A 20688-nucleotide genomic window follows, 5' to 3' on the forward strand; every position below is an offset into this window, starting at 1 on the left:
CAGTGACTGCTTATGCAGAACAAAGGATATTGAGGGTTACTTTAGGCCCAAATTCCATGCCCCTGGAACCTGGAATAAATAGATTCCAGATACCTGCTTTCACATTCAGCCTCCTTGTGTTCATACGTATACACAGCTCAATCCATGCAAATATTTAAGTGCTGAAAATTATGATAATATGTCTCTAATCCCAAATATAAAATTTAGCACTAGCAGGGATTCAGTAATCATCTAGCTCTGTGATTCCCAAACTTGGTTAATCTTGAATTACCTTGCAGCTTTTTAAAAATAGATAGATTTCAGAGCTGATTTCTCAGGTCGCATTTAGCAGGTTGGGAGTAGGGGCAGTGTGATGAGGGCTGAGAATCTATAGTTGTAAGTCTCCAATACGATTCAGTTGATCAGCCAGTTTTAAACTATACTTAACCTGTACTCACTACCTCTACTCTCAGTTTTACAGAACTAGCAACTAATGCCCAGAGAATTTGTGATCTGCCCAGTCACACAGCTAAAGCCAGAGCTAGAACCCTAATCTAATGCCCATTCCAGTGTCTTTTCATTCTACCCTGAAGCAGCAATTGCAAAGATCAACTATTTCATGCTTTTTCTATGAACTGAACTCACTTAAGTTTTCTAAACTTTAGTCACCCTATCTGCAAAATGATTTGATAGTATCTTCATTGCGATATTACTTTCCTGTGGCTGCCATAACAAATTACCCAGAAACTTCATGGCTTAAAGCAAGAATTTTATTTCTAACAGTTCTGGAGGCCACAGTCAAGATATCAGAAAGGCTATGCTCCCTCCAAATCCTCTAAGGGAGAATCCTTCCTTGCCTTCAGCTTCTGGTGGCCCCAGGAGCTCCCTGGTTTGTGGCTTTGTATTACTGCAATCTCTCCCTCAGTCTTTATATGACCTATTTTCCTTATGTCTTCTGTTCTTTCTCTTTTAAGGACTTTTGTCATTCAATTAGGGCCTACTCAGTTGATCCAGAATGGTCTCACCTTGAGATCCTTGAATGAATTACATCTGCAAAGATCCTGTTTCCAAATAAGCTCACATTCACAGATACCTGAGTTTACGACTTGGACAAATCTTTTTTGGTATCACCATCCAACCAACTGTAGTTTATCCTCTGGCTCTCAAAAATTAACATTTATGCCACATGCAAAACACATTCAGCCTTTCCCCACATCCCCAGAAATCTCAATCCATTATTGCATTAACTCTAAGTCTAAAGTCTCATCTAAACATCATCAGCTGAAAAGTCCCACATTTCATCATCTAAATCATCTACATTAGATATGGGTGGCCCTCTGGGTATGATGCACCCTGGGGCAAAATTCTCCTCTACCTGTGGAACTATGAACTTAGAAAAGAAATGATCTGTTTCCAAAATACAGTGGTGGGATAGGGATACAATAGACATTTTCATTCCAAAAGGGGGAAACTGAGAGAATAAAGGAGCCACCAGTTCCAAGCAAGTTTGAATCCAGCAAGGCAATTTACATTAGATTTCAAGGCCTGGAACTAATTATCTATGGCTCTTGGCGCTGCCTTCCAGGCCTGTGGTGACTTCATCAGTGTCTACTTCTGCACCCATGGCTCTGACCTAGAAGTCATCCTTTCCTTTTCTTAAAGGGTAGTATATATTTGCAGCTAAGTAGCTTTATCAGCCCATTTTTCTGTTTGTAGAATTTTGTTAAGCCCAACAGCAATCCTTCACTTTGTCTTGTCTCCATTCCCTTTATTCTAAGCTGGCAGTATTCCTGCTGATACAGCATTCTTTAAAACCTTGTAAGTGTCCTGTGTATGTCACAGGGATCCATGCCACTAGATAGAAGGGTCCTGCATAGATCTTTACCGGATAACCCCAACTGTTTCTGGCTTCTGCTGAGATGGTTGAGTGGATCAATGAGTCACATGCTGAGTCTCTTCAGCAAAAGGTTGTCCAGCCACACCCTTGGCTTGATATCCACAGCATACTTTCCTTAAGTGTAAGTTTCCTAATTTTGGCATCCTTTGCAGTCTGTATATGCCAAGAACCCTCCAAATCATCAAGTGTTGGTTTCTTTCTGCCTAAGATTTTCTTTTTCAATTTATCTCTTTTCTATCACATTTTACCATAAATAGGCAAAATCAGGCTGCATCCTCAACATTTTGCTTGGAAATCTCAGCTTAATATACAAATTCATTGCTTACAAGCTCTACTTTCTACTCAACTGTACATAATTCAGCCGAGTTTTCTGCCAAAGTGCTAGGATTCTAGGTGTGAGCCACCATGCCTGGCCCTAAATTGCGTTCAATGTTTGTATATATTCCTACCAACAATATCTTCAATCTAGGCTTTTTCTATCATTTGCCTCAAAAGTTTACCAGCCTCTGCACATCCCCAATTCCATAGCCACTTCTACATGTTTAGGTATTTAGTACAACAGCACTTATGTTGTGGTTACCAAAATCTGTCTTAGTTTCCTATGGCTATTGTAACAAAATTACTATAAACTTGGTGGCTTAAAACAAAAGAAATTTATTCCCTCACAGGTCTGGAGGCCAGAAATCTGAAATCAAGGCATTGGCAGAGCCATGGTCCTTCTGAAGGCTCTAAGGGAGACTGTTTCCTTGTCTCTTCCAGCTTCTAATGGTTTTTAGAATTCCTTGGCTTGTGACTTACATAACTCCAGTCTCTACCTCTGTCTTCTCCTCATGTCTTCTACACTTCTGCTGCTTTTAAGGATATCCATCACTGGGTTCAGGGGTCTACCCAGTTAATCCAGGATGATTTCAAAGACCCTTATTCCAAATAAGGTCACATTCCTAAGTACTGGAGATTAAGACTTGAACATATCTTTTTTTTTTTTTTTTTTTTTGAGACAGAGTCTTGCTCTGTTGCCCAGTCTGGAGTGCAGTGGTGTGATCTCGGCTCACTGCAACCTCCGCCTCCTGGTTTCACACCATTCTCCTGCCTCAGCCTCCTGAGTAGCTGGGACTACAGGTGTCCACCACAACGCCCAGCTAATTTTTTATATTTTTAGTAGAGATGGGGTTTCATCGTGTTAGCCAGGATGGTCTTGATCTCCTGACCTCATAATCCACCCGCCTCAGCCTCCCAAAGTGCTGGGATTACAGGTGTGAGCCACTGTGCCCAGCCGAACATATCTTTTTTTCTTCTAACTTTTATTTTAGGTTCAAGGGTTATGTGTGCAGGTTTGTTGTGTAGGTAAATTGCATGTCATAGGGGTTCAGTGTGCAGATTATTTTGTCACCCAAGTAGTGAGCATAGTACCTGATAGGCAGTTCTTCAGTCCTCATCCTTCTCCTACCCTGCACCCTGGAGTAGGCCCCAGTGTCTCTTGTTCCCTTCTTTGTGTCCATATGTACTCTATGTTTAGCTCCCACTTATAAAAATGAGAACATGCGGTGTTTGGTTTTCTGTTCTTGTGTTAGCTCACTTAGGATAATGGCTTCCAGCTCCATCCAGGTTGCTGCAAAGGACATGATCTCATTCTTTTTTATGGCTGCATAGTATTCCATGTCATATATGTACCACATTTTCCTATCCAGCCTACCATTGATGGGCATTTAGGTTGATTTCATGACTTTGCTATTGTTAATAGTGCTCTGAAAAACATTTTCATGTGTGTGTCTTTAGGGTAGAATGATTTTCATTCCTTTGGGTGTATACCTGATAATGGGATTGCTGGGTCAAATGGTAATTCTGTTTTAAGTTCTTTCAGACATCACCAAACTGCTTTCCTCAATGGCTGAACTAATTTACATTCCCACCAGCAGTGTATAAGCATTTCCTTTTCTCTGCAACCTCACCAGCATCTGTTGTTTTTTGACTTTCTAGTAATAGCCATTCTGACTGGTGTGAGCTGGTATCTCATGGTTTTGATTTGCATCCCTCAAATGATTAGTGATGTTGAGCATTTTTTCATATGCTTTTTGGCCACATGTATGTCTTTTGAAAAGTGTTCATGTCCTTTGCCCACTTTTTAATGGGGTTGTTTTTTGCTTATAAATTCAAGTTCCTTATAGATTGGATTTTTTTTTTTGAGGTTCACCATTATCTACTGCAGTTTCCAAATGTAAGTGAACCATATTGCTTCTAAAGCTCTTTTCCAGTATTGTGATCTGTGATTTGTTTTTCAACTTTTATTATAGATTAAGGGTTGCATGTGTAGGTTTGTTACATGGGTATATTGCATGATGCTGAGGGTTGGGGCACAAATGATCCCATCACCCAGGTAGTGAGCATAGTACACAACAGGTTGTTTTTCAACCCATGCTCCCCTCCCTCCCTGATCTGTGATTTTTATGTCAATGTGCTTAATGTGTATTATGTGTATTATTCATTCATTCCTCACAACTTGTAAAGCAGGTATTATCATTACCATTGTATAGTTGAGAAACTGAGGCTCAAAGCTATGAAGTGACTCACTCAGTATCACAAAGTTTATAGTAGAACCAAGATGTGAACCCAAATTTTCCAGATGACAAAACTGAAGCTTTTACTCTATTTTTTGTTTGTTTGTTTGTTTGTTTGTTTTTTGAGACAGAGTCTCGCTCTATCACCCAGGCTGGAGTGCAGTGGCGTGACTTTCTATTATATTGCCTTGCAACGTTGTTCTCAGAATAGAGAAAAACTTCGTGGAACAGTATTTTACTCCTATGATAATAGTAGACAGTAGGGATGTATATTTCATCAGCCCCCAAACACACACACACACACACACACACACACGAAGAATGTTTACATAGGCAATAGTGGCAGAAATTTTACCCCGTTTATATAAATGCAATTAAGTAAAATTGTATAATTTCCAAAAGTTGCTGTAACCCCTTCTATGGCTCCAATGCCCATCTTCCATTTCCCATGCCCTAATACTACTCAGTAGTAGAATAATTGAAAGATAATGCAACATTTATGTGGTGATAGGAATGATCCAGTAAAGAGGGAAAAGTTGATGATTTTAGTGAGAAAGGGGATAATTGCAGGAATAACGCCCTTGAGTATACACAAAGGAGTGGAATTAAGTGCACAAGTGATGGGACAAGGATTGTTCATTCATTGTAAGAGAATGGGTAAAAATATGGGTTTGGATGCAAGAGTGCTGATAGATTTGTTGGTAATAAAATTGTGTAAACTAAAGTAGTTATCTAATGTTGATGTTGATCAGATGTGAGGTTTTACACATGCTAAACATTAAATGAAAAGTCTTAAATTTTATTTCAGTTATAGTTTTGCTATTCATGATTATACATAATGGATAAAATTACAAAAGGGCAGAACCAAGGAAATACTAAATCATTGTCACTGCATGCTATAATCAATACATTCTCTGTAGGAAAAATTACAATATGGGGAAATGTATATTTGCCTGGGACTTAGTTGTCTCAAGAGCTATTGAAATTATATCTTGAAACTTTATCCATGTTATTTGTCCTACTTAAAAAATAAAAATTAAAATGCTTTCTTCAAACTCTCACATGTATCCCACTAACTAACCTCTTAGTGGTTCTAACCATCTTGCAAATGAATACCTTTAGTTTCACATGAATAACAGTGGGAATGGATGTGGTTCATATCTATTCCTATCCCTGAAGACCTAACCCAGTTGACATGCATATGACAGCATGTGTGTCATTGTCATATCCACTCCTTCCAGATAAGGCATTTAAGTTAAATATTCTTTTAGATCATTACAGTGTGGTGGAAAACAAATTGTGTTACCTAAATATAAATTCCCGTATACATTTTGAACACACAGTGCCTGGAAAACCTAAGAGATTCGTTTATAATGAAAAGCTTGGAATCCAAGTAGGAAAAGTTCCTCAAAGAACAAGATCAGGAACAAGCATGCTAAGAAATAAAGTAGACAGCAAAAAGAAAAAAAAGGCAACTATGGAGACATTGCCAATATTAAATACAAAGTAAGCAAGTAAAGGCCAAGGTGGGCAGATTACGTGAGCTCCCGAGTTCAAGACCAGCCTGGGCAACATAGTGAGACCCCGTCTCCATAAAAAATACAAAAAAATTAGCCAACTACTCAACTAACCCAGCTACTCCGGTGGCTGAGGTAAGAGGGTCAGGAGGCGGAGGCTGCAGTGAGCTTTCATCGCACCACTCCACTTCAGCCTGGGCAACAGCAAAACCTCATCTCAAAAATAAAAATAAACAAACACACAAAAACCAAAGTAAGCAAGTGAAATAATGAAGACTTGTGCTGCTTTTATCTTCAGGAAACAAATTGAAATTGAGGTTTTTCTTACAAGTGATGAGTAAGAGGAACTGTAAATTTTCCAAAAAATCATAATAGATTTCAAATCAAGTAAATTTATTGCTTAGAGAAATCTGACTTTTCTTGCCAAATATGCTCATGTCTGGCTAGGTGCGGTGACACACACCTGTAATCACAGCAATTTAGGGGGCTGAGGTGGGAAGATCGCCTGATTTCAGGATTTTAAGACCAGCCTGGGCAACATGGCAAAACCCTGTCTCTACAAAAAAATACAAAAATTAGCCAGGCCTGGTGGCATACACCTGTAGTCCCAGCTACTCAGGAGGATGACCTAAGAGGATCGCTTGAGCCCATGAGGCAGAAGTTGCAATGAGCCAAGATCATGCCAATGCACTCCAGCCTGAGTGACAGAGCAAGACCCTGTCTCAAAAAATAAAATTAAATTATAATTTAAAAAATATGTTCCTGTCTAGACAGTACTGTCAGGATCAGAAAGGTACTGATTAATTTGGTCTGATACAATAGAGGCTCCAACCAAGCAATACATTATGACTTTGATCGGTACCATGCTTATACAAGAATTTGGAGACTGTTTTCATCCCCCAAATTATAAAAATGATTGAAACTTGATCATAGATTCCTCTACTATGTCATTTAAGCTTTGTGTTACATTCTGCCTGAAAGATTTTCTTGAAATAACTCAAAGGTAAAGCATTCATTTATTCAATCGCTATAAAGTGTATTACCATCTGCCGGACAATAAGGTTTCTACAGTAAATGAGATAAGCCAAGTCACTACATTCAGGAAGCTTACATTCTAATGAGTAAATCAGGATTGAGTTACCCCTTATGTTTAACCTAAACAACTTGATAAAGCTATTATATTAAGTTGAACTACCAATATGTATGAAGCTACCAATATTCAATAAAAACAGCAATTTCATGCCGTTCTACCAGCTATTAATTAGGTAAATGTCTACCAACCATTCCAAAGAAGAAGAGAATTTTTTTCCTGTACCATTGACATAGCTTTCTTGTCATAAAACAGGAATGATTATAAGAAGCAAATAAATTATTGGGTAGTGATAGTGAAAATAAACCACCCATTTGACTTTTGTAGATACTGATGTTAGAAATACCCACTTGGAAGACATTTTACAATTTTTTTTACAAAGTTGAAAACAAAAATCCTGTATACTTTTTTGTCTACCATCTCACATATAAGAATTCATGCAAAAAAATTTCTTTCCTAGAATTCAGTGCCAGGAAACTGTTTACCTCCTTTTTTTTCTTTTCTTTTCTTTTTAAAAAAGAGACAAGGTCTCATCCTGGCTAACACGGTGAAACCCCATCTCTACTAAAAATACAAAACATTAGCCGGGCATAGTGGTGGGTGCCTGTAGTCCCAGCTACTCGGGAGGATGAGGCAGGAGAATGGCGTGAACCCGGAAGGCTTACAGTGAGCCGAGATTGCACCACTGCACTCCAGCCTGGGCGACTGAGTGAGACTCCCTCTCAAAAAAAAAAAAGGGACAAGGTCTCATTCTGTTGCCCAGGCTGGAGTATAAGTGGTATGATCCTAGCTCACTACAGCCTCCAACTCCTGGGCTCAAGTAATCCTCCCACCTCAGCCTCCTGAGTAGCTGGGACTGCAGGCATGTGACACCATGCCTGGCTAATTTTAAAATTTGTTTTGGAGAGACAGGCTCTCACTATGTTGCCCAGGCTGGTCTCAAAACTTCTCTGCTCAATCACTCCTCCCACCTTGGCCTCCCAAAAGCCTGAGATTATAGGCTTGAGCTACCACACCCAGCCTTGTTTGCCTCTTCAGATGAATTCTGTTGAAACTAGAAATTTGATATATTTTCTCTTTTTGTTTGACAACCAGGAAGCCAGTAACACTATATTTAATGTTCTTTGACAGTGATCAATTCACCCAGATTTCTGGTTCATCTGTTGTTCTTTCCTGTTTTTCTAATTTATTCTTTTTCTATTTTGTCTTATATTGTATATATTTTAATGTTGCAGGCCGCTGTATGTCTTTTTTTGGTAGTAGGCAGTATGAATAATAATTTAGCTAGATGTTAATGTAAAACTCTTTTTCATTTATTCTACAAATACTTACCGAGCATTTACTCTGCTAGACACAAGAGATTAAGCAATGAACAAGACAGGCAAGATCCATGCAAGGTGTAATTATAGGTGAAAATGAACTTTTGGTGTTCCCAAATAAATGGTCAGAGTTTGATGTCTTGGTGGAAAACTTTGTGGATATTCAGAAAGCTGAATCAATTTCAGACACCACTTTTTCAGTGAACCTATGCTGTTTATGGCTCATGGTAAAATAGTGAAAATTGGGATAAATTTAAGCTAAAGTGTCTCTCCCTGTGAAGAGTTTACAGTTTTACGAATCCAGATAAAACCATTATATTTGAAGTGTCTCTACTAAGTGCTATTTATGATAAAATGGTTATTTATCACACCTAGATCCCTTCTTCAAAGAGCTTCAATCTAGTTGAGAAATATGAACACAAAATGAAGATTAAAGGAATAAGGATAGTGTAGGTACTTATACCTGTCATGGGACATGGAATTTTAATAATGAAAAAATGATAACACTTTTTAAAGTTATTATTCTTGTCATCATCATTTTTGTGTTGTCTAAGTAGTTCAGATTCTGGCAGAGGAAGTCAGGTAATGTGGAAATTGTTTCTAAGAGGTTAGAGAACAAACCAATATCCCAGAGCATAACCTTGACAGAATCACTCTCTGAGATTTGGTTGTATGTTATTATAGAATCTTTGGTGAAAGCCTCCTCAGGGACAGCTAGTCTATCTCCCATCTTCCGGGCATCTTCTACCTACACCATAAAAAAACAGATGACTCCCCAAGATTCTTAAGAAAGAGATCCAAGTTCAAATTCAGAACATCTTAATATGCCTTCCAAACTTCCCCATAAGATGAATCAAAACAAGTCATTAAAGGACCAAAAGTATTCACTTTGAAAAAACTACCCACTGCCCTCACTTCCTTGCCTCCCAGAAAGAATGTCATCTGTGGACCAATCAGCATATTCTAAAAAATTTGCAAATTTCCCATTTTTGCTTTCCAAGGCAGCTGTAGAAAAGGAGCTGGGAGTTTACGTGAGTAGTTGCAGTTATAAACTTCAGCCAGCCAAAAAGTATCTTAATTTCATGGCAAATCTAAAAGGGAGGACTTTTGACATCTGGGCGGACCTGGAAAGGCCAGGGACACACCGTCAGTTCATCAGAGTATATTATCCTTGAGAAACTTTGGAAGAGCTACAGGGAGATTAGAAACTTTTTAAAAAGCACTAAGCAAACAACTGCATCTGTGTGATAATGACAGCAACCCCAGTGTCCTTTTTCTCTTGGGCAGTAGCCTCTGCTGAATTCTTTCCCCTACTACTTTAGGTATCCTGGTGCTGTACCTTCAACAATTTTCAGATCCTCATAGTAGGAGTTATAATTCTGTATCTTGGATACATGGTGGTATCAGCAGTACAACTCCCAGGGTCTGCCCATGTCTTGCCTTTCCACTTCTTCATTTCTGCAATGGGAATAAGATTGACCAAATAATCCACAGAACAGCATCTCTGTTCACTAAATAAATTAAAAACATTTATCAGAAAAATTATTTTCATATTCTTAATGACAGAAGATATTTGCCTTATAGCACAAAGTCCTATCTTCTGCATTTCTAGGTAGCAGATTTTGTTACCCTCTTCTAGAAAAGTGTGTTTGGTACAATGTGGACCATTTTCCTCTATAGGCAAAGAACTGTAAAGTTCCTAAATATGGATCACACCATGGGAAACTATATTGTGGAAACTCAGAAACCTCAAAAAACAAGTTCTTAGAAGGCCATCTCTTTCACCTCCCTGCCTTTATAGATTTAAAATGGAAAATGATCTCAGAGAAATATTCTCCAACCTCTTACCCAGTATTCCAGATCAGTTTAGCTCTGTCTTCGTAGATAGGATAACAACTGCTTCCTAAATTAACATACTCCAGGCTGGGTGCAGTGGCTCATGCCTGTAAACCCAGTGCTTTGGGAGGCTGAGGCAGGAGGATTACTTGAGTCCAGGAGTTCAAGAACAGCCTGAGACACATAGCGAGACCCTGCGTGGTGGTGGGCGCCTGTAGTCCCAGCTACTCAGGAGGCAGAGGCAGGAGAATGGTGTGAACCCGGGAGGCGGAGCTTGCAGTGAGCCGAGATCGCGCCACTGCACTCCAGCCTGGGCGACAGCACAAGACTCAGTCTCAAAAAAAAAAAACAAAAAATCAATTAGTTAACCTATTCCAGAGAGTACTGGCATTCCGGACTTACATCAGTAAGTCAGTCATCTAATTCTGAACACTCTAATTCTGAGCACCTACTGTGTACCAGGTACTACACATATAACAATGAAAACTATAGGTCCTCCCCTCATGGAGTTACCATGCTAGGGAATAAAACAGGCAGTCTAATATGACAGTAAGTTGGATTCTATGAAAGGGGAAATATAAAGTGTTAGGGAAGCATAATTTATAGGGACCTAGATTTTATCTGTAAGAGTTGGGGACAGCTTTTGTTAGGAAGTGACATCCAAACTGAAATTTGAAGATGAGTGACACAAGGCTGGACATGGTGGCTCACGCCTGTAATCTCAACACTTTGGGAGACTGGGGTGGGAGGATTGCTTGAGATTAAGAGTTCAAGACAAGCCTAGACAACATAGCGAGACCTGTCCCTATGTAAAAAAGTAAAATAAGTAAATTAATTTGCTTAAAAGAGTGGCAAAGACTGGTACATTTGAGGAACTAAAAGAATCCAGCATTTTATCCAAAACACAATTAGCCATCAATGGAATTTAAGCAAGGCACTGATCTAATGATTTTTGTTTTGTTTTGTTTTTTAAATCATTCTAACTACAGAAAGAATCAGTGTAAGAGACCAATCTGGAGATTTTTTGCAGTAGTTCAGATGTTTTTTTAAAAGGTGACTTTTTAAAATTGATGAGTGAATATTAATATATTATCTTTAAGTTCCATAATTTACATAATGGTCTGTTCTTTGTATTGTACATTCTATGGGTTTTGGCAAATATATTACATGTATCCACCATCATGTATCATACAGAATAGTTTCACTGCCCTGCGCTCCACTTCTTCTCTCCCTCACTTTCCCCGAACACCTGGCAACTACTGTCTTCATAGTTTTGTCCTTTCAGGAATGTCGTATGTTTGGAATCATACAACATATAGCCTTTTCAGATTGGCATTTTTCACTTACCAATATGCTTTCAAGGTTGCTCCATGTCTTTTTTGGCTAGATAGCTCATTTCTTTTTAACATTGAATAATATCCCATTGTATGGATGTATCAGTTTGTCTGTCCGTTCATGTGGATGTCCAGTTGTTCCAGGAACTTTTGCTGAAAAGACTCTTATTAAATTGCCTTTCCTTGTTTGTCTATATACAGTTCAGTTTACTATATTTGCGTGGATTTATTTGTAGGCTTTTTCTTCTGTCCCATTGATCTCTTTGTCTGTTCTTTTCCCAATACCCACCATTTTGATTGCTGAAGATTTATGGTAAGTTTTAGAAACAGGTAGTGTCAATCTTCTGACATTCTTCTCTTTCAGTAATATGTTGGCTATAATGGGTCTTTTGCCTTTCTGTATAAACTTTAGATAATCAGTTTGTTGATATTCACAAAATAACTTGCTGGGATTTTGATTGGAATTGTATTGAAACTATAGATCAAGTTGGAAAGAGCTAATATCTTGACAATGTTGAGTCTTCCTATCCATGAACATGGAATAACTCTTCATTTACTTAGATCTTTGATTTCTTTCATCATATTTTTGTAGTTTTCCTCATATAAATCTGTACATGTTTTGTTAATTTATACCTAAGTATTTCATTTTTTAGAGTGACAAATGTAAATGATATTATTTTTTAATTTCAAATTCCAGTTCTTCATTTCTGGTATATAAGATAGCTATTGACCTTTATATACTCATCTTGTATCCTGTACCCTCACTATAGTTGCTACTAGTTCCTGTAATATTCCTTTATTCTTAGTTTAATGTTAATGGTGTATCAGTCATGATAGCCCCTTTTTCATTTCTGATATTGGTAATTTGTGTCTTCAATCTTTTCTTCTTAGATAGCCTGGCTACAAGTTTATCATTTTTATTGAAATTTTTAAAGAACCAGGTTTTTGTCAATTTTCATCAGTTTTATGTTTCAATTTTATTGGTTTCTGCCCTAATTTTTGTTGCTTTTTTTCTTCTGATTACTTTGGATTTAATATGCTCTTCTTTCTTCTAGTTTTCTTTTGTGGTAGCTTAGATTATTGATTTTAGATCTTCCTTCTTTGGTAATATATAGATTCAATGTTATAAATTTCCTTTTGAAAATGACGTTTGCTGCATCCACAAATTTTAATGAGTTGTATTTTCATTTTTGTTTAGTTAAACATATTATTTAATTCCGCTTGACATGACTATTTTGATTCATGCTTTATCCAGGAATGTATTGTTTAATCTCCAGGTATTTTGGCATTTCTCAGCCATCTTTCTTTTTTACATTTCTCATTTAGCTCCATTATGGCATTATTAGAGCACACTTTGTATCATTTCTACTTGTTTAAATCTGTTAAGGTATATCTTATGGCCCAGAACGTGGTCAGTCTTAGTGAATATTCTGTATGACTTTGAGAAGGATGTATATTCTGCTTTTGTTGAAGTTTTCTATGAATGCCAATTTGGTCCACTTGATTGATGGTGCTATTCAGTTCAGCTGTTTTCTTACTGATTTTCTGCCTGCTGGATCTAACAATTACTGATAATGGTGTGTTGAAGCCTCTAACTATAATAGTGAGCTAATATATTTCTCCTTGCAATTCTATCAGTTGTTGCCAAATGTACTTTTTACATTCTGTTCTTAGGTGCATACATGCTAAAAACTGTTGCATCCTTTTGGAGAATTAACCTCTTTATCATTATGTAATGCTCCTCTTTATCCCCGATAATTTTCTTTCTTTTTTTCTTTTTTGTTCTTGTTTTTATTTATTTTTTAAAATTATACTTTAAGTTCTAGGGTACATGTGCACAGTGTGCAGGTTTGTTACATAGATATACATGTGCCATGTTGGTGTGCTGCACCCATTAATTTGTCATTTATATTAGGTGTTTTTCCTAATGCTATCTCTCCCTGTGCCCCTCACCCCACAGCAGGCCCCAGGGTGTGATGTTCCCCGCCCTGTGTCCAGTTGTTCTCATTGTTCAATTCCCACCTATGAGTGAGAACATGCAGTGTTTGGTTTTCTGTCCTTGTGATAGTTTGCTCAGAATGATGGTTTCCACCTTCATCCATATCCCTGCAATAGACATGAACTCATCCTTTTTATGGCTGCATAGTATTCCATGGTGTATATGTGCCACATTTTCTTAATCCAGTCTATCATTGATGGATATTTGGGTTGGTTCCAAGTCTTTGCTATTGTGAATAGTGCCACAATAAACATACGTGTTCATGTGTCTTTATAGTAGCATGATTTATAATCCTTTGGGTATATACCCAGTAATGACATCTCTGGGTCAAATGGTATTTCTAGTTCTAGATCCTTGATGAATTGCCACACTGATTGTAAGTTTCCTGAGGCCTCCCCAGTCATGCTGAACTCTGAGTCAGTTAAACCTCTTTTCTTTATAAATTACCCAGTCTCGGGTATGTCCTTATAGCAGCACGAGAACAAACAGACTGATACAACCTGTGTATTTGTATTTTCAGTGGATTTCTTGGCCAGGCACAGTGGCTCATGCCTGTAATCCCAACACTAGGAAAAGGAGGATCTCTGAAGCCCAAGAGTTTAAGACCAGCCTGGGCAACACAGTGAGACCCCATCTCTACAAAAAAAAATTTAAATATTAGCAAGGCATGGTAGCACATACCTATAGTCCTAGTTACTCAGGAAGCTGAGGTGGGAAGATCACTTGAGCCCAGGAGTTCAAGGCTTCAGTGAGCTATGATTGCACTACTGTACTCCAGCCTGGGTGACAGAGTGAGACCTTGTCTATAAATAAATAAATAGTTTCTTATATATAACATATAATTGGGTCTTATTATTTTATTCACTCTGAAAATCTCTGTCTTTTAACTGGCATTTAGACCATTTTATGTTTGAAGCGACTATTGATATTGTTGGATTAATATCTACCATATCTGTTACTGTTTTCTCTTGGTTGCCTTGTTCTTGGTTCCTTTTTCTGTCTTTCATTCTTTTCCTGCCCTCTGTGATTTTAACTGAACATTTCAATAATTCTTTTTTCTTTTCTCTTAGCATATCATATGGTTTCCCTAGAATTTGCAATATACATTTACAGATAATCCAGGTTTACTTTCAAATAACACTACGCTGCATCATGTGTAAGTGCAAATACATTATAACAGAGTTTTTCCAATTCTTCCCTCTCGTCCCTTATAATATTACTGTCATTTATTTCACTTATTCATAACTATAGTTGCTGAATACATTGTTGTTATTTTTGTTCTAAATAAAGTATTGTCAGACCAATTAAGAATAAGAAAATTAAGATTTTCTATGATCTTTATGCCTTATTTAGGGCTTTTTTTTTTTTCTTTGACAGAGTCTTGTTTTGAAACCCAGGCTGGAGCGCAGTGGCACAATGATAGCTGACTGCAGCCTCGACCTCCTGGGCTCAAGTGGTCTTCCTGTAGCTGGGACTACAGCTGTATGCCACTATGCCTGGGTAATCTTTATTTCATTTTTCTGTAGAGACGAGGTCTTGGTATGTTGCCCAGGCTGGTCACTCCTGGGCTCAAGCAATCCTCCCGCCTCGGCCTCCCAAAGTTCTGGGATTACAGGTGTGAGCCACCACACCTGGCCAGGCTCTTTCTTTAGATCCACTTTCTGACCAATATTATTTTCTTTCTTTTCTGAAGAACTTCTTTTAAAATTTCTTGCAAGCAGGTCTGCCAGCACAAATTTCCTCAATATTTGTTTGTTTGAGGAAGTCTTTATTTCACTTTCACTTTTGAAGGATAATCTCTCTAGGTCTAGAATTCTTTATTGGTGGATTTTTTTCTTTCAACATTTTAAATATTTCTATCTTCTTGCTTCCATGGTTTCTGAGAAAAGTCAGATGTCATTCTTATTCTTGCTTCTATATAGGTAAGATTCTCCCCTGACACTCCTCCTCCCCAACTTCTTTTAAGATTTTTTCTTTGCCTTTGATTTTCTGTAGTTTGAATATGATTATCTCTAAGTGTAGGATTTCTTGGTGTTTATCTTGCTTCATGTTCTCCAAGATTCCTGGATCTGTGGTTTGACATCTCTAGGAAAATTCTCAGTTACTTCAAGTACTTCTTCTGTTTCTTTCTTCTCATTTTGATATTCTCATTAGAAATATATTGCACCTTTTGCAATTGTCCCATGATTCTTAGAAATCTTTTCTGCCTTTTTCATACTTTTTCTCTTTGCATTTCAGTTTTGGAAGTTTCCATTGACATTTCTTCAAGCTCAGATTCTTTCCTTAGCCATATACAGTCCACTGAGGACCCCATCAAAGGCATTCTACATTTCTGTTACAGTGTGTTTTTTATTTCCAGCATTTCCTTTAAATTCTTTCTTTGAGTTTCCATTTCTCTTCTTACATTACCCATGTGGTCTTGCATGTTGTCCATTTTTCCACTAGAACCCTTAGCATATTAATCACAGTTGTTTTATATTCAGTTTTTATCTTTCAATCTTGTCCACAATAAGCCTCTAGCTGATTGCAAATTATAGCTTCAGTTTTTCTGCCCTAGTACTGGCTCCAGTGGTTATTTCTGCTCCTTTGTTTCTGCTCCAGTAAAATGTATTCTCTATATCCACCGGCCTGTTTGTCCAATTTTTGAGGCAGTGATTTGCCCTGTGACTCTAATCTCTGATGTATCTAATACAACCTCCTGATTTTTATTCACTTTTTCTTTGTTGTAAGAACTGTAGTGACAAATTCTAAGCCTCTTATATGCTAGAATAGAAACTAGTAGTCATTATTTCTCTTTTTAACTTATGCTACATGGTTTAAATGTGTTTCTTTTGTTTTTTTCTTTATAGTAGCATATAGCACTCCTATTAAGTAGTCTGGTAAGTGCCTTATCTTATCCAGCAGATGATTGTAGGCCAGGGATCTGACCAGTCACTATCATTGTTCATCTCAAATGAACCCCCATGGACAACCTCATCCTTTTAATTTTTTGCTAACATCTGGGCTCAAGAGAACTTCAGAGTAAAAGTCATTTGGAATATATATAGGTCATTCCTATGCATACTCCCTTGTTTCCTCAGCAGTCAGTTAAAGCACTATACATTTTAGTGTTGCTTTATTTTTTTTTTTTCCTTAAGTATTAAATTAGAATGGTTTTCTGTTTCGGGCTTTGATACTCTGGAGAATAGGAGTTCAAGTGCATTTTTCTCTTTGGATGTATTGTATTGTTATTTGTTTTTTCCTCTTGAAGAAAGCATTAAACCTTTCAAAAACTGCTTAAAAAGCAAAGGCCTTCCCCTATGACCTGGAACAAGACAGGGATATCTACTTTTACCATTTCTATTCAACACTGTACTGGAGGTACTAGGTAGGGCAATTAGGCAAGAAAAGGAAATAGAAGGCATTCAGATTGGAAAGGTAGAAGTAACACTATCTTTATTTGTAGATGACATGATGTTATACTTAGAAAATACTAAGTATACTAAAAATCTATTAGAACTGACAAATGAATCCAGCAAGTTTGCAGGATACAATCATGTACTTGTAACTTGGTATATTATACAGAAATTACATAAATTAATTATATTTCTGTACAGTAGCAATGAACAAATTAAAAATGAAATGAAAACTTCACTTATAAAATAAAAATAAAATATTAATACATAGTAATAAATTTAACAAATGAAGTACAAGGTTTACTTTAAAAACTGTAAAACATTGTTGAAAGAAATTGAAGAGCACCAAAATATATGGAAATATATCTCATACTCATGGATTGGAAGACTAAATATTGTTAAAATGCTCAAAATTGATTTATAGATTCAACACAATTCCTATTGAAATCCCCATTAACTTATTTGCAGAAATTGATAAGCTGATCTTAAACTTAATATGGAAACAAAGAGCAGTCAAAACAATCTTGAGAAAGAACAAAGTTGGAAGATTCATACTTCTTGATTTCAAAATTTAGTACAAAGCTACAATAATCAAGATTGTATTATACTGGCACTAAGGATAGACATGTAGCTTAATGGAATAGAGTTGAAGTTGAGGAAAAACCTCTTGCATTTATGGCCAATTAACTTTTGACAAGTATGCAAAGACAATTTAGTGAGGGAAAGAATAGTCTTTTCCACAAATGATACTGTGACAACTGGATATCCACAGGTAAAGGAATGAAGTTGGATCCTCTAATTATACCACACAAAAATTAACTCAAAGTGTATCAAAGACCTAAATGTAAAGCTAAAACTATAATCCTGGGAAAGAAACATTGAAGTAAATCTTCTAACCTTGAGTTAGGCAACACCATATAAACACACACTCGAAAAAAGGAAAAGTAGCTTTGACTTAATCAAAATTCAAAACACACTAGGCACAGTGGCTCACGCTCATAATCCCAGCACTTTGAGAGGCCAAGGTGGGAAGATTGCTTGAGCCCAGGAGTTTGAGACTAGCCTGGGCAACATGGTGAAACCCCGACTCTACAAAAAATTAGCCGGGTGCAGTGGTGCACACCTGTAGTCCCAGCTGCCCAGGAGGCCGAGGTGGGAGGATCCCCTGAGCCTGAGAGGTCGAGGCTGCAGTGAGCTGTGATCACTCCACTGTGCTCCAGCTGGGGCAACAGAGTGAGACTCTGTCTAAAAAACAAGCAAACAAAAAAACTAAAAACATTTGAGCTACTAACAATACCATCAAGAAAGTGGAAAGACAAACCACAGAATGGGAGAAAATATTGGCAAATCATATATCTGATAAGGAACTTATATCTAGAATACATAAATAATTTCACAACTCAATAATAAAAAGATGGCATAATTTTAAAATGCAAAAGATTTAAGTAGACATTTCTCCAAAGAAAATATACAAATGGCCAACAATTACATGAACAAAATGCTTAGCATCATTAGTCAGTAGGGAAATTAAAATAAAAACCACAAGAGATACCATTACACACCCACTGGGATAGCTAGAATAAAAAAGACAAGTAACAACAAGCATTGGTGGGGATGTGGAGAAATTGACACTTTCATACATTGCTGGGGAAATGCAAAATTGTACAGCCACTTTAGAAAACAGTCTGGCAGTTCCTCAAAAAAGTTAAACAGGGAGTTAACCATATAACCCAGCAATTCCATTCCTATGTATATACTCAAGATGAAAACATTTGTCCATACCAAAACTTATACATGGATGTTCATAGCAGCATTATTTATAATAGCCAACAAATGAAAATAATCCAAATGGCCATGAACTGATTAATGGAAAGACAGAGTATTCATGCAATGAAATATTATTTAGCAATAAAAAGGAATGAAGTAATGATGTGTGCCACAACATGAATGAGCCTTGAAAATCGTACATTAAGTGAAGGAAGCAAGCACAAAAGACCACATATTATATGATTCCATCTACGGGAATGTTCAGAATAGGCAAATCTATAGAGACAGAAGTAGAGTAGTAATTGCCGGAAGCTGGGGGATGGGAATGAGGAGTGACTGAAAACGAGTACAAGGTTTCTTTCTGGAGTGATGAAAATGTTCTAAAGTGACTATGGTGCTGGTTGCACAATTCTGTAATTATCCTAAAGACAATTGAGATGTATACTTTAAATGGGGGAATTATATGGTATGTGTATTATATTTTAACTAAGCTGTTAAAAAAAAAAAAAGCCAATGCTTCCCTAAGTCCAAAAGTGAGAGAAACTTTTGTTTCCTTCTTTCTTTCCAGTCTTGGCTCTCTCCTGCTTCTTCACCACCCACACTTCAAGTCAGCAGCCTCCAAGAATCACTCAGTTTACAGCCTTTGCTGCCATAATGTCAAACTCTGTAGAAATATGTTATACAAAGCAGAAATCAAAGAGTCATAGCATGTGAAGTCCGACACAAACTGGCAATTACACAGAGATTCAGAGGTCAGGCAGGGGACGAGGGTAAGAATAGGGTTGACTCTGTAACACATTTAAATTCACTTTGCCATCTAGCAAAGTGTAGCATCCTTTAGATTTTTAGCCAGAGGCTTTACTTCATTTATAGTCAGTTTTCTTTGTGTTTTGTTCATAATCCATATGTTGGTTTCTTTGCATATTTTTTTCTTATGTATGTTTGCTGAATCTTTGTTTCCTTGAAATATTTGCCCTCTTCTATTAAACATGTTTGATTTGAAATTTGCATACTTGTTTTCAACCTCTTGATTATATTCTCCAAGAGAAAAGTATATCTGGCCAATGATAAAAATCAATGAGCAAAACTAAAGGTGGCATCGCAATGACCAGATACCTGTCACACAGCACACATGCCTTGCTAGCTTGGACAAGTTGACATCTTAGGGTTACACTGAACTTCAGGAGTTTAATGTTTTTTATTCCCACTGCCTCATATAACGCCTGTTACTTCCTATGTGCTCCATATATATTTATGAGTGAATGAATCAATGAATGAGCTACCTAATAGCCTCTACCTAGCACTGGCACTTCCACTTTCTTCTATTTTCCATGGACCACTATCCCTTTTTTTTTTCCCCAAGTCTTTCTAACTTGAAGTCTCAGGAAATATTAACTATGTGTAGATTTTATAGCAATGTCATCTTTCTGTCTAGCAAGTAGAAAATCATTCCAGAAGAGAAAAACAGGACTACTACTCTGCTGTGTTTAAATATGGGACTCGTAATCTGTTGTTGATAGTTATCAGAGGTAGTACAGACTTTGCCAAAGAGCAGTGGAGTCACCTGAGACAGTGCAGGAGAAACTAAGACTGCCCATGGTCCCCTGAATTTTGATAGCCCTCTTTGCTTGTCCCACTATTAATCTATTTATACTAAATCTGGCAAGATGACAATTAAATCAAAAGTTGCCAGGAAAATAACCATATCTTTCAAGACTCTTCTGCTGAGTCACAAAAATTTCAGCCACTTTGCCTGTGAATTGCATTGCTAGTTGATTGAATCATCATGGGCCAAACATGCCAAAACAATTCAGAGACAAGGACAGTGCTGGCATGAAGTTTCCAAGAAATGCTGCAGAAACTAAAATTACTTGAATTTATTGGTAGCTGTCTTGCTGGGAAGTGTATTGAAAATTACATTGTACCTAAAAACCAAATATTTGGTGATTTTGGAAATCTAAATTAAAGATAGTAATGACAAGCCAGTGCCAGGATGTGAT

The 20688-nt window shown here is 37.2% G+C and overlaps 1 protein-coding gene across 7 annotated transcripts in view; it reads left to right on the plus strand.

The window, feature by feature from the left end:
- Positions 1–20688, plus strand: part of EXOC6B (exocyst complex component 6B) — a 676922-nt gene that overhangs the window by 599215 nt on the left and 57019 nt on the right. The window contains exon 21 of one of the 7 annotated variants that reach the window (XM_055243163.2): positions 19257–20647. The exons of the other annotated variants lie outside the window; for them this stretch is intronic. Coding sequence (XP_055099138.1) covers positions 19257–19343 — 87 coding nt within the window. The 3' untranslated portion in view covers positions 19344–20647. Of the gene's footprint in view, positions 1–19256; positions 20648–20688 lie in introns of those variants that run through there. 7 annotated transcript variants of the gene reach the window in all.

This window comes from Symphalangus syndactylus, chromosome 14 (assembly GCF_028878055.3).
Source record: "Symphalangus syndactylus isolate Jambi chromosome 14, NHGRI_mSymSyn1-v2.1_pri, whole genome shotgun sequence".
Classification (NCBI taxonomy): domain Eukaryota; kingdom Metazoa; phylum Chordata; class Mammalia; order Primates; family Hylobatidae; genus Symphalangus; species Symphalangus syndactylus.